Source organism: Rhinatrema bivittatum, chromosome 1 (genome assembly GCF_901001135.1).
Source record: "Rhinatrema bivittatum chromosome 1, aRhiBiv1.1, whole genome shotgun sequence".
In the NCBI taxonomy this organism is placed as follows: domain Eukaryota; kingdom Metazoa; phylum Chordata; class Amphibia; order Gymnophiona; family Rhinatrematidae; genus Rhinatrema; species Rhinatrema bivittatum.
The window spans coordinates 113,334,101-113,346,472 of NC_042615.1; the positions used below are offsets into that span (position 1 = coordinate 113,334,101).

General features: G+C 41.3%; 1 protein-coding gene across 10 annotated transcripts in view; it reads left to right on the forward strand.

The window, feature by feature from the left end:
• The window catches only part of TRAPPC11 (trafficking protein particle complex 11), a 203,426-nt gene that overhangs the window by 20,265 nt on the left and 170,789 nt on the right, over positions 1-12,372 (forward strand). For all 10 annotated transcript variants that reach the window (XM_029583298.1, XM_029582652.1, XM_029582739.1 and 7 more), the window contains 2 exons: positions 7,497-7,611; positions 10,705-10,804. In XM_029583298.1, the coding sequence (XP_029439158.1) occupies positions 7,497-7,611; positions 10,705-10,804 (215 nt within the window). The remainder of the gene's footprint in view (positions 1-7,496; positions 7,612-10,704; positions 10,805-12,372) is intronic.

A 12,372-nucleotide genomic window follows, 5' to 3' on the forward strand; every position in this document is an offset into this window, starting at 1 on the left:
GAGCGCATTCTATTAGGGCACAGGCAATTTCCTGGGTAGAGTGTCAATTGTTATCTCTGCAAGAGATTTGTCAGCCTGTGACATGGTCTTCTCTTCACGATTTCACCAAACATTACCACTTGGATGGGTGGTTGCTAGACAAGGTGAGTTTTGGGGAAAGTGTGTTGCATGTGGGTCTTTCGGGTTCTCGCTGACTATAGGGGAGCTTGGACTGATCTGGTGTACAAACAGGAAAGGAAAATTTTATTCTTTCCTGATGTTTTGTTCCTGTAGTACCACAGATCAGTCCAGAAACCCATCCCCTTCTTTCAAAAGACTTCCTCACTTCTGGATGTTGTTGAGACAGTATGTAGACACATGCAGAGTTACTGAAAGTGTACATAAGTTAATATTTCTAGGTTGTTTTTTTTTATGCAAAAGGTCCTGGTTTTAGGGGGCTCCAACTGTATTCTCTGCTCACCCTTAGTTTGCTTAGGGTTTGTTAATTTGAACATCTTGGCTTGGGTACAGATCAATACTGAGAGACTGCAGGTGGCACTCAGATATGTAACAGTGCCTCAAAGTTTGGTTCTCTGCCTCCATCTGCTGGTAGGAATGCAAAACCCACTTGTTTGGATTGATCTGTGGTTCTACAGGAACAAAAATTATCAGGTAAGAGCAAACTTTCCTTTCCATGGCCTGGGGCTAATTAGTAGAGCCAGTTGCCTGTAAAGCTTCTTAGTGCAAATCTTATAAGTATGGGCCATGACTACTGGTCCAGTCAGGGCCTGAATCAAAAGTATAGGTCAGGAGCAATGAGGAGCCAAAGATTTCTTTTGTAACATTTTTCACATAGTTTGCTGGCCCATAAAAAGGGAAGCAAGCTCATGTTATGTTCCAAACTTTGCACTGGGACTTACCACCAGGGTTTTTACTAATCCCCAGAATTTCAGGCTCCTGAGAGGTGTTGTCAGGCTGCAGCACCTGGACAAAATGGCCATTTTAGGTTGCGCAGAGCATGGTACTCAGAAGTGACCTCCATTCAACTGCCAGTAGGAAATCCAGGTGAAAAATTTTAGTATGGCTTTGTTTGAGACCCTAGAGAACATCCATGCAAAATTTTTATTCGATTTGGCGGAGGTTGAGCGTGGACCCTTGGTTCACTTGATATGAACTCCTGAGGTCATCAGATGGCAAACAAACCTTTTTAAATGGTCGAACCAATGATTTTTTTTTTCAAAGACCTCAGGCACCACCCCTTCAGAAAATGACTGATTCACCAACTTAGTTATAGTTCCCAAAAACACGTCTCTTAATGACTCAATCACCCACATTGGACATGGGTCTAAACAGTATTTAGAAGTCTTTAACAGTGATAGCAAATTTCTAATCTCCATCTTAGAGACCACATCAAAAAAATGTGCCACCCACTAACCCTCCCAATATTTTCAAGAATAGTGGAATCTGACTGGCATTCAAAACTGCATTTTTCATTTTATCTTTCAAAAAATTTGCATAAATTTGGGGAGTTATGGCATCATTAGTCTGTTCCCTATTAGAAAGCTGCAAAAGTCTATTTACAACCCCAAAGAGCTCAAACAGGTGATTTAAAGATGATTTTAACTGGAAGGTAAAAAAATAGGCTGAGTTTAAAGAAAAAATTTCATATTCTCGCCTTCTATCCTGATAAATAGACTACTACATTAGAAAATCAGGCTTTCTTCAAATCCATTCAGCCCTTCGTAAAGACCTTCTTCTTTTTTTAGCCTTAAGCTCTGAATACCATGATACTGGACCATGACCTTGAATTCCTGACAGTAATCTCAGTGGGGCAACTTTCTCAGTTACAGCATTTAAAGTCTGAACAAAAGAATCAGCAAATGTATTGACTGAATCACAGCAAATTTCACCCTTGTGGTTATCCCACTCTTTCTTTTATTCCCCAAGATCAATTGGCCCTCTTCTAAATTTAGACAGGGCTGAGTAAGCCTCAGCTTTCAAATTTATTTATTTATTTATTTTTAACTTTTCTATACCGATTGTTTGAATAAAAGAAAATTTAAGATACTAAAAAATGATCAGAATGTGGCACAGGGTTAATTTAAAATGTCGGTTCCTAAAAGCTGAATTGCTAAATAATCCAGAACAAAAATTGGTCTAAATTGTGTCCAGCCCTATGAGTTGCCTTACCCAGTAACTGAGAAATATGAAGGAAAGATAATCCAAGACTTATCCATGGACCTGCTATCCTGCTGGATATTAGAATCTCTCAGCACCAATATCTTTTGTGAATGCGCTAGAAGTTATGTAATAAAATCAGCAAACAGTGAAAGGTCATTAGTAAGCAAAGACGGGAAATAGAGCAGCCCTAACAACCAATCATCATATTTGACCATCAAATTCTCACTATGCCCACTAAATTCTAAAGTAATAGCCTGTAGTGTGATAATAGTCTTATAATATAAAACTACACCTCCACTCCTTTTATTACCACGAGCTTTGTGACAGTAAGTACTAGGTGTTGCATAACCTTTGCCTCCCCCCATTGCAGCAGTAACCAGAAATATGATAGAAAAATGCAATATACCATTTTAATCAGCTTCAAAATGAAATTAAACATATAATTAATAGATGGTGTGCCCACTGTTATCTTGCAAAATGGCTTTAAAATGAAATCTGTATCATTTTCCAAATGTAATTAGACCAATTCCAAATTTTGATGCAAAGTTTTTCAGTGGAATAACATCCCTGACCACTTTTCTTCAACATTAAACTCTCTACTTCATCCTTAATAATGGCACCTATGTTTTCAGCTGTGTTCAAGTCTGTAGAATTCCCTGGCCAAAGGTAGTTATCTCAAAATTCTCTGCCATTTTCTTTAAATAGCTGTTGCGTAGCATTTGCTCATATGCATGGCATCTTATGGACAAAAATACGTATATTTTGCAATGCAGTCTTTTACCCAACTTGCATCTACCCTATATGTAATAATAGTAGTTTACTTCGCTTTGTATATAAAAATTTTCAGTTCCTCTCCTCACGGTGCCCTGTTAGCCCGAAACTTGCTACTTATTGTTCTCTGTTTTCAATTTTCAGTTCATTGTTTTATGTAAAGCATGTTTGTTGCATTCTGTTTTCATGTAAACCGATGAGATGTTCCCAACGACCATCGGTATATAAAATCTTTAAATAAATAAGTAGCTTAGTCTACTACCAAAACGTCATTTTTGAGTGATCCAGGAAACGTTTTCAGCTAAAATCATATTCCACAAATATATGCCAACCCAAGATTCCCCACGTTCTTCCATTATCCACAACATTTTCTACGCTATGAACATGACAAAAAGACTAGTGCAAGCAGGATTTCTGACAATTTGGCGATAATGTTCCTTTTGCTAACTTCATTCCAAGTTTTTGACCAAATTCGATCATTTTGAAAATTTAGTTTTCAAATTGACCAAATGAAAGAGTCCGTTGGAAGGCACTAAATGAAGGAAATCCTCTTCATCCCAGTTTTATAACAAATTCGCCAGCCAGAGTCTGTATTGGATATGGGTTTCGGATTTCAATGCTTTCAACATGAAACGCCTGGATACCAGCCCTGACTTAACGATAAACTGTTGCTCTATCAACTTTTTTCCTCCTGTCATCCAAAATTGTTCGTGTCAGCTGGTAATAGCTTTTTTTTTCTGCTTGTTTGAGAACTTTTTCACTTTCTTGAGACAATTTTAGCAGTCAACCATCACTAAATTCTGTAAAACACTTGGCAGTCTTGCTCCATGTCCTCTGAACCTAGCTTTTGCTTCGATCTAACTTTTTGGCAGTCCACTTTTTCGTAATAAAGAAATGCAGTACTCTTAATGCAGTGATTCGGATACTGTTTTTTTGCTATCTTACATTCTGGCCATAAATAATAAATTTAAGTAATATAAGGTAAATTCCTAATTGAATGGCCTACAAAACTGTACAAAAATTATATTAGCGGGATAATCCAGTGGGGCGCTAGGGGAGGAGGCAATGGTTTTGCAACATCCAGTATAACCATCAGGCAAGATTCAAAATGGCCAAATCGGAATCTGCATGCCAGCTTTTAGTCAAAAACAACATATCCTATTGACTTATCAGACAAAAGCTGAAAGGCAGTTTTCAAATTTCCCCTTTATCAAACAAATGTTGACACATGCAAGGGATAAAGGGGCAGAATTTAAAGCCCACTAAATTTCTTAACTGTAAAGGACTCCTGTTATGGATAAATTAAAACCTGGAACCAGGATATCAAATCTTCCTGACACTGTTGCAATAAAGAACATTCAGATATTTAGTAGGTTTCAATAAATTATATGAAGGCAGCATTTTCCATAAATAAATGACAAATTTACATATAATTTCAAGGTCATGATATGAAATGTGAGGGAGACAGGGTCAAAGGAAATAGAAGAAAATACTTCTTTACTGAGAGAGTGATAAAGGCTTGGAATAACCTTGTAGTAACCATCCATGGCAGAACATAAGCATGTCTGGTATCGATAGATAAGGCAGTGATAACAGCAGGAGAGGGAGAAGGGGGAAGGGATGGTGATCGCCCAAGTTTTGGTGGTAGTATTGCCACTTTTAAGATGTCAAAGGCCGATGGCCAGTCCTGCTGGCCCAGACACCAGAGCCTGTGTTCCTTGCTACTAGTGGATCACATGTCATCCATAGAACAGGAACAAGTCTTAGTCCCGGAAGAGGATTCTCCACCATAGTCTCCGGGTCACAGGAAGCTGTAGACCAGATCACTAATATAGTGAGAAACTTCTTTTTGTCACTGTTCCTACAGGCGGAACAGCCAAATTTGCCCACAACATACCCCATTCTGCTGGCACTAATGAAAACAATGCTGGGAGTGCCGCCACTACCTCCATTTTCCTCAGAGGATACCAGAGAAGAGCTCCCATCATTGTTTGTACCATCACCAAGGTGTGAGAGTCCTATGTTTTCTTCCCCAGGGGAGTGCCCGGAAAGTTCTATCGGATTCACTAGAGGAACCACCAGATCATTCCCGTATTGTCACCACCGGGCTCCCTGAAATAACTAACAGTGATGAGAAAGACAGAAAGAAAGAAAAAAAAGTGAAAGAATCCATCTGGAACTGAGAGGGGAGGGGCGGTGTGTGATCCTTGATTGGGAGACCTGCCCCCTCTGATGTCACTGAGGACTGTGACGGACGTTAAACGGCGCCAGAACACCAGGCGTCGCGCGCTGAAGGGGCACTCCCCTTTGTGCATCCCTTCGTGCATCCCGTAGTGTTAGCCATTCCCCATGTTCTTTTATATCCCTTGTTAACAATCCCCATATTTAAATGTTTAATGTATTTGACAAAGGTAACGCATAAGTTCCTGCAAATTTTGTTTAAATGTAAACCGATGTGATATGTAAAATTGAACACCGGTATATAAAAGTAAGTAAATAAATAAATAAAGATGGACACCACCCTCAAGGTGGAGGTAAAGTAGGATCCCGAATAAAAGTGATGGGGATCTTAAAGATTTTATGAGAGGTCTCTTTCATCTGCATCCCCCCACGCGAAAGCCACCAGTACCTTGGCACATTAACGTGGCACTTGGAGCACTCATGGAGACACCATTCGAGCCTCTGGACTCTGCAGACCTTAAGTTCCTGACCTAGAAGGTGGTCTTTTTAGTTGCGGTCACTTACACAAGGAGAGTTAGTGAACTGCAAGTATTAGTTCATTTCCCTCCATAGCTGCAATTCTTCCATAACAAGGTGGTCCTTTGAACACACCCAAAATTCTTGCCAAAGTAGTATCTGCTTTCCATATAAACCAAGCCATCATTCTTCCAGCTTTCTTCCTGAAACCACACAAGCAAGAAAGAGAGAGAAACTTCTCCATACCCTAGATTGCAAAAGAGCCTTTGCCTGTTACAAATGCAGAGCACAGGGGCATAGACTATCATCTCAATTATTCATCTCCTATGCCCCCAATAGATTAAGAACACTAATAATGAAACTGACTTTATCAAACTGGATTATCTCTTACATACAACACTGTTATACTTTCCAAGTCGCTTCCCTGGCTCATCTAGTGAAAGCACAAGTGCATGCAACAGCGGCCTCTAGCACTCTTACATAATATGCCCATCGGAGATCTGCAGAGCAGTTATCTGGTCATCATTTCACACCTTCACATCGCACTGCTGCCTCGACAAGCTGGTAAACTCAGTTCAGTGGGACAGGCGGTATTGTGTCAGTTAACATCCACATAAAGTGCTATCCATAAAGGAGTCTGAGTTGTGGTAAATTCCAGGTACTACTTGGTGGCATCCCTCAGTTTGGGACTCCCCTCAGATCATGACTAATTCAGCCTGCTTATCGATGGGGGAAAAAAAAGCAAGTTTGCTTTTTCCATGCATAGGATGAATTAGCCATGCAATCCCACCCTCCTTCCTGGGAACTGCAGTACTTGCCTAGTAGAGTTGAAAGCTCTATAAGCTTTGAGAGACAGCTCCGCCTTGTGATGCCATTGACATCACCCACTAAGCATGGCTAATTCATCTTGCTATATATGGAAAAAAAACGTTTATGGTGAGCAAACTTGCTTATAAAGGATGGTTATTTACCTTTTCAAATAATACTAAAACAAGGAGACACTCCATGAAACTAACAACCAGAAGATTTAAACCCATAGAAAGTATTTTTTTACAAAGTGGGCAATCACATTATGGCATCTGTTGCCAGAGGATGTCAAGGCAACTAGCATAGTGTGGTATAAAAGAGGTTTGCTGCATTTCTGGAGGAAAAGTCCATAAAACATTGCTATCCCAGGGAGCGAGTAACAGGGAATACGTCTAACTCATGGCATCTTCCAGGTACTTCTGACCCGGACTGGTCACTGTCAAAGATAGGATGCTGGGTTTGATGGCCTTAGTCTGATCCAACATGGCATTTATGTTCTTAATGTATAAAGTTACTTTTCAGCCATCATTTCCCTGCAAGAGAGCTGGATTCCAAGCCTATTATTTGTTCCTAAAGTTTGCTGCGCTGAGGATATTGTGGTGGCAGTATTCATAGCTCGCCTGGGAAAGGGAGAGTGTCTCAGCCATTACTGAATTAGTACCATCTTATGGTTACTCTTGGTATGCATAACTATTGGTTACAGAGGGAGTTAAGGTCCTCTTTGCTAAGTAGTGCAATGACGGATAGATGTGAGTGGGAGATAAAGGAAAAGGGATGAGAGGATACAAAATGCAGGAAAAATAATGGGTAGCTTCAGTATAAATGAAGGTCCATGATACCATAGTACAGTGGAGGCCTTTCTGGAAGCCCAAAGGAGTTGGAAGAACCTGCCAGATAAAAAAAAATGAAGTTCAATCAGTCAATTTCACATTTTCTAAAAAGAAGAAAGCATTATAAATATGGATATATATATATATATCTCAAGAGCTTAAGATTGCAATTTTGGTACAGTCATACTAATCCTCCCTTTCTGTTTCTCTTGTCCATAATTGTCTCACCAGGAGAAGATGTGATTGCTTCAGAAAGAGCAGCAGCTTTGTGTAATGCCTGTGATCTCTCAGGGAAGTCCTTATTTGTGCTGCCACACACAGACCATCTTGTTGGTTATATTATTAGGTATGTAAGTTAGCAAAGGTCCTGGTAACATTCCTGATTTTCTGTGAAGTACACCACCCCTACTCCTCTCCAGGTTGTCGTTTTTTTAAATTAAGAATTTGGGGCCCTGTTTTTCCCCTTAATACAAGTTTACTAATTGAGCAGGAAAAGGTGAGTACTGTAGCAGCATTGGAGAGGATGGTTCAGTTCATCAGTTCTTAGTCATACTGAAAGAACATTTGTGTGCCTTGGGGTTTCTTTTTTCCCCCACAAGATTAAGTTAGAGATTTTCAAGAGGGCTATTACAAACTGGGCAGCTGTTGACCTCTCCATAGTGTCATCTTGTTTTTCTCATGCTATCCTGTCCTTCAATGAACTCTTTCACACACTTTGAATTCTACTTTTCTATTTATTTAATTTTGTTTCAAGATTCACAGTGATTCCAATGTATTGATTTTCAAGTGTTTCATAATGCATGAACAGCGTTTATAGGTTTTGAGTCTAGCTATCCATCCAGAGCCATGTTTGTGCTACCCACTGTGTCATCAGATTTGCACAAATATTTATAAGATAAACTATTATGGAAGTGGGAAACCAAAATTAAACTTTTCATGTTTATAAAACTTTATCTAAATTGATTCTCTGTGGAAAAGCAGAGCTGAATTAGCTAAGACCCATGGGTGACATATTCTCAGCTCACCGAATGGAACTTTCTTTTCTTGCTCATAGAGCTTTTGCTGCCTCATGAGCCCCTCTGTCCTTTTTTTCATTTTTTTCTTAGCTTCTGCACAGACATATATGTTCTAAGTTATTTGTTACTTCATAGTTTCTATTTTGATCTCAGTTCTCTTTGAACTGTTTCAGCAGTCCCTCGACTGTACTTTTCAGTGCTACTAAAAAAAAAAAAAAAAAAAGTTAGTACAAAAAAATATTCTAGCATGTCTAGCTCCAAGAATGCTGCTCCCAGAGGCTTCAAGGACTGCATATGTAGCTGAAGATGTTTAATACTGATGGCCATGACATTTGTTATAAATGTCTGTGTCCAGAGCATAACACAACCAACTGCTGTTTCTGTGGCTCAATGTCACTGAGATCTTGAAGGAACAGGGCCTGAAAGATGGAAGAACTTTGCAAGTCAGTAAAAAGCTGGAGTCCTTTCTCTTCTCAAAGTAGGTTCTCCTGCTGTAGGAGAGGTGGTGGAGTCAAGATGGCACCTTGCTAGGCAGCAGTGTTTTTTGGCGCTCTCTTTTCCTTCATCTTAAATATGATGCCTCTGAAGAGAAAAGGGAAGCCTAGGCAGGTTTCCTCCGTACCTGAGGCTTCACCTGGTCAACAAATGCTAGACTCCATCTTGTGCCACAGATCAGATGTAATTGGGAGCCTTGGTGCCATTGGGGAGCGCAGGCACCCTGGATAACATCTTTGGCCCCTTGGAGCATTCCTCCTTACCTCTGTCGGACTTTCTCTGTATTGCGGCATCGGAGATGGCACGGAAGAATTGACTCTGTATGTCCTCCGGGGGAAACTGCAAATAGTCAAGCTGGGCATTCCTTCACTATCATTCTACAGGGGGAAATTAAAAAACGTCGAGTTCAAGTGTTCCTGTTTCGGATGCAGATCAGGGTGATATCTCTTCATCTTCTCTCACAAGTTGGCCTTTGCAGCCTTTGGTGAGACCAACTCAAATTTCTTTGGACTCTTTGGTCTGTTCTGGTGAGGGTGGACTCTATTAGTGGTTGCGCTGCTGATATTAGTCTACTTGTAAAACCAATCTCAGAGCTTTGTGACGTTCATTCCCAACGGCTTCAGGGAATTGAAAACAAGACTGGCTGTTGTGGAAAAAAGTTCCAAGAAATCCGCCCTTATATAAGATAAGAACTTTATTCATCAGAAGATAGAACAGTTGGAAAATTTTATTAGGTGTTTTAAATTTGTGCTTTTTAAGTTTTCCTATGGTTCCTAGGATTCCAATTAGAGACACTTAAAAAAAATATTTCATGGAAACTCTTGGACTGTCTTTAGCTACATGTCCACTGATAAACAGGGCTTTCTTTCTACTGGTTGGTAGAAGTGAAAGGTTTCTTCATCCTACCTCCCTAGATCTTCCTTTAGATGTTTCAGCTATTTTGGAGAGCCCCATGGAAGAAGCATGAGAAAAAGTAAGCAGTAAAATCCAGATTATAATAAACTTTTTTTTCTTAATTATTGTGAAATTATTTTTAGAAATTTAAAGATTTTTTTTGATGAGGGAAAGACTTAATCTAGCACAAAGTGATGTCACTCACTAAAAGTGCTACTGGTATAATCACAAGTCTAATATTCCCTCCTTTTGTGTTTAAATTTTAATGGTGAGACTATAAGAAACTTTTCAAAGAAGTGCAAACTTATCTTGTAACGTGTCCAAATTTGTCGGGTAAAATTTGTTAAAGTACTTGAGTTCAGAATGGAACCCGACGTGAATCTCGTTTCACTTTGTATGGCTGCATCAGGGTGTTGTCTAATCATTGTAAATTGTGCTTGTTTTCTTTAAATGGCTACAAGACATCTGCCTTGTCATACACACTGGATTTCTTCCATAATTTGTTTGGTTAAACCAAGCATAAGAAAAAGTGCCCTGATGCTGAGGTCAGGATTAGGCCTCTTGGGTCTTATGTCTCCTTTGTCACATTGAGCCTTGATGCAGCTGTTTGCTCTCTTGATGCATTTAGCATTGGATCTATCTGTGCTTTATACCCTGGTGCAGTTGGAGCATTGGTCTCCAGTCCCATCTGTGCACTCGATGCATTTGAGCTGGGAACGTTCAGTAAGAGGCTGGAGGTTGATTCACTGCACTTGCCCTATCCATCTTGACATCCTTATCTCTCTCTCATCTTATCTCCTTGAACAAGGGCTTTGCCTGGAGACTCCAGATCCTATATGCTCCATGGTGATCTCCATACATCCACTATGACCCAGGAGGGGTTCCAAAGTGTCCAGTAGTGTATTACCAACAAAATTAACCCCAAAACGCTCCTGCATACTTTTAATGTAAAAAGTTTAAATTTTAATATTTTTATTTACATTCCTAATTTATTCAGAGAAGCTGTATAAATGCTGCCTTTTTTTTCTGTACAGGTTGGAGAACGCTTTCTATGAGCATGCCCAGACGTACTACTATACAGAAATCCGAAGGGTGAAATCACATAAAGAATTTCTCAATAAAACAACACATCAGGTAAACACATGAGATTTGTATTTTTAATAAAATGTGGGTAGGTTGTTTTCACTTGGCATTGAATTCCCCCAAGTAGATCTGCTGCTGTCGTAGAGAGCTTGAGGAACTCTGTTGAAGGGCATGGCTTTTGAAGTGTTAGGATAAAGAACTTTTCCCTATTAAGAAAAGAACTGTTAAGCATACAAGTGCAGATTTTTACTGCCCTCCAGGTCTCCTCGAATATAATAGTTCACCCTTAATTGAATTATTTGCAATTCCCTGTACGTACCAGGATCAGTCCAGACTGCTGGGTTATGCCTCCCATCCAGCAGATGGAGTCAGAGAGAAACTGAAAAGACACCACTTATATACCCTGGTGCGCCCCCTGCGATCCTTCAGTATATCTCTGACTCCAGCAGATGAGAGAGCATAACCTTGCGGTCCTGATCTCCTGTAAATTGAATTGTGAAGGGGTTTCCCTATCAGGTTTGATTAGTATATAGGAGAAATCCTGTGACTGGATCAAGGTAATATTTTGTGCCTAATGAGGTACTGCTAATTTGGTATTGCTAATAGGAGCCGTAGCAGGCAAGGCAGGGCACTGCCCTACAGCCTTTTCCCGGGGTTTCTTTCAGCCCTACCCAGTGAGAGGAGGGGAGAATTAATCGGTGGGCCGGTCACTCTCCCTTTCCGACTCCTGAGAAGTTTAATTCCTCGGAGAAAAAGTTTAGCCGGGTGCACTACACCCCCTACCGGCTCCAATAATAAATTGTTTGTGAGGTAATTTACTTAGCTGCCGGTGGCAGCGCTCTCAATATAAAAAAAAAAACAAAAAAACGAGGTAATTTGGTCCCAGCCTGCTGTACTCACTGTGGTCTCCGGAAGGGGTGGCTTGTCACCCAGCCCTTGTTCGCGCCGTTTTTGGATTTTCTTAAAAAAAAAAAAAATGCCCCGAGGAATTGTTTGTGCGGCGTGTGGGGATCACGGCCGCCGGCTCTCCCGCGAGGGCCTTTGCTCCCGGTGTCTTCCCAGGGGTGAGGGCTCCTCGCGGGGGCCAGCCGCGGCCGGGGGCTCCCCTTCCCCTCGGACTGGTGCACGGGCAGCGTCGGGCAGATCTCGGCAGTCCTCGCTGCCGATTCCGGGGGTGGCGGCCATTTTGGAAAATTCGGCGGCCATTTTAAATGAGCTTGAGGGCGACGCGATTTCCTCCGAAGAAGGGGAGGAACTCCCCCCTCTGTCCCCGCCGGACCTTAGCCCCCGCGGGCCAGATTTGCCACCTGGGGGAGCAAAAGGAGGTTCCTTGAAAAGACCTCATCCCTTTACCTCACAATTTGTTCTTTTGCTCCATAAGGCGTATATGGAAGCCGAAACGGAATGGGATCAGGGTAATCCTGGCCCAGCTAAACAGGGAAGAGTTTCTACAGGTCTCTTTGGATTGGGAGATCCAGCTCCGGCTCCTCCTAAACCCCCGCAGCAGGCTTCTCCGGCTCCCCCTCCAAAACCACAGCCTGCAGCTCCGGTTCCCCTTTCACAGGCTCCGTCCCCTCCGGATCCTGATACGGACGTGGGGGGTACGGACCCTGTTGACC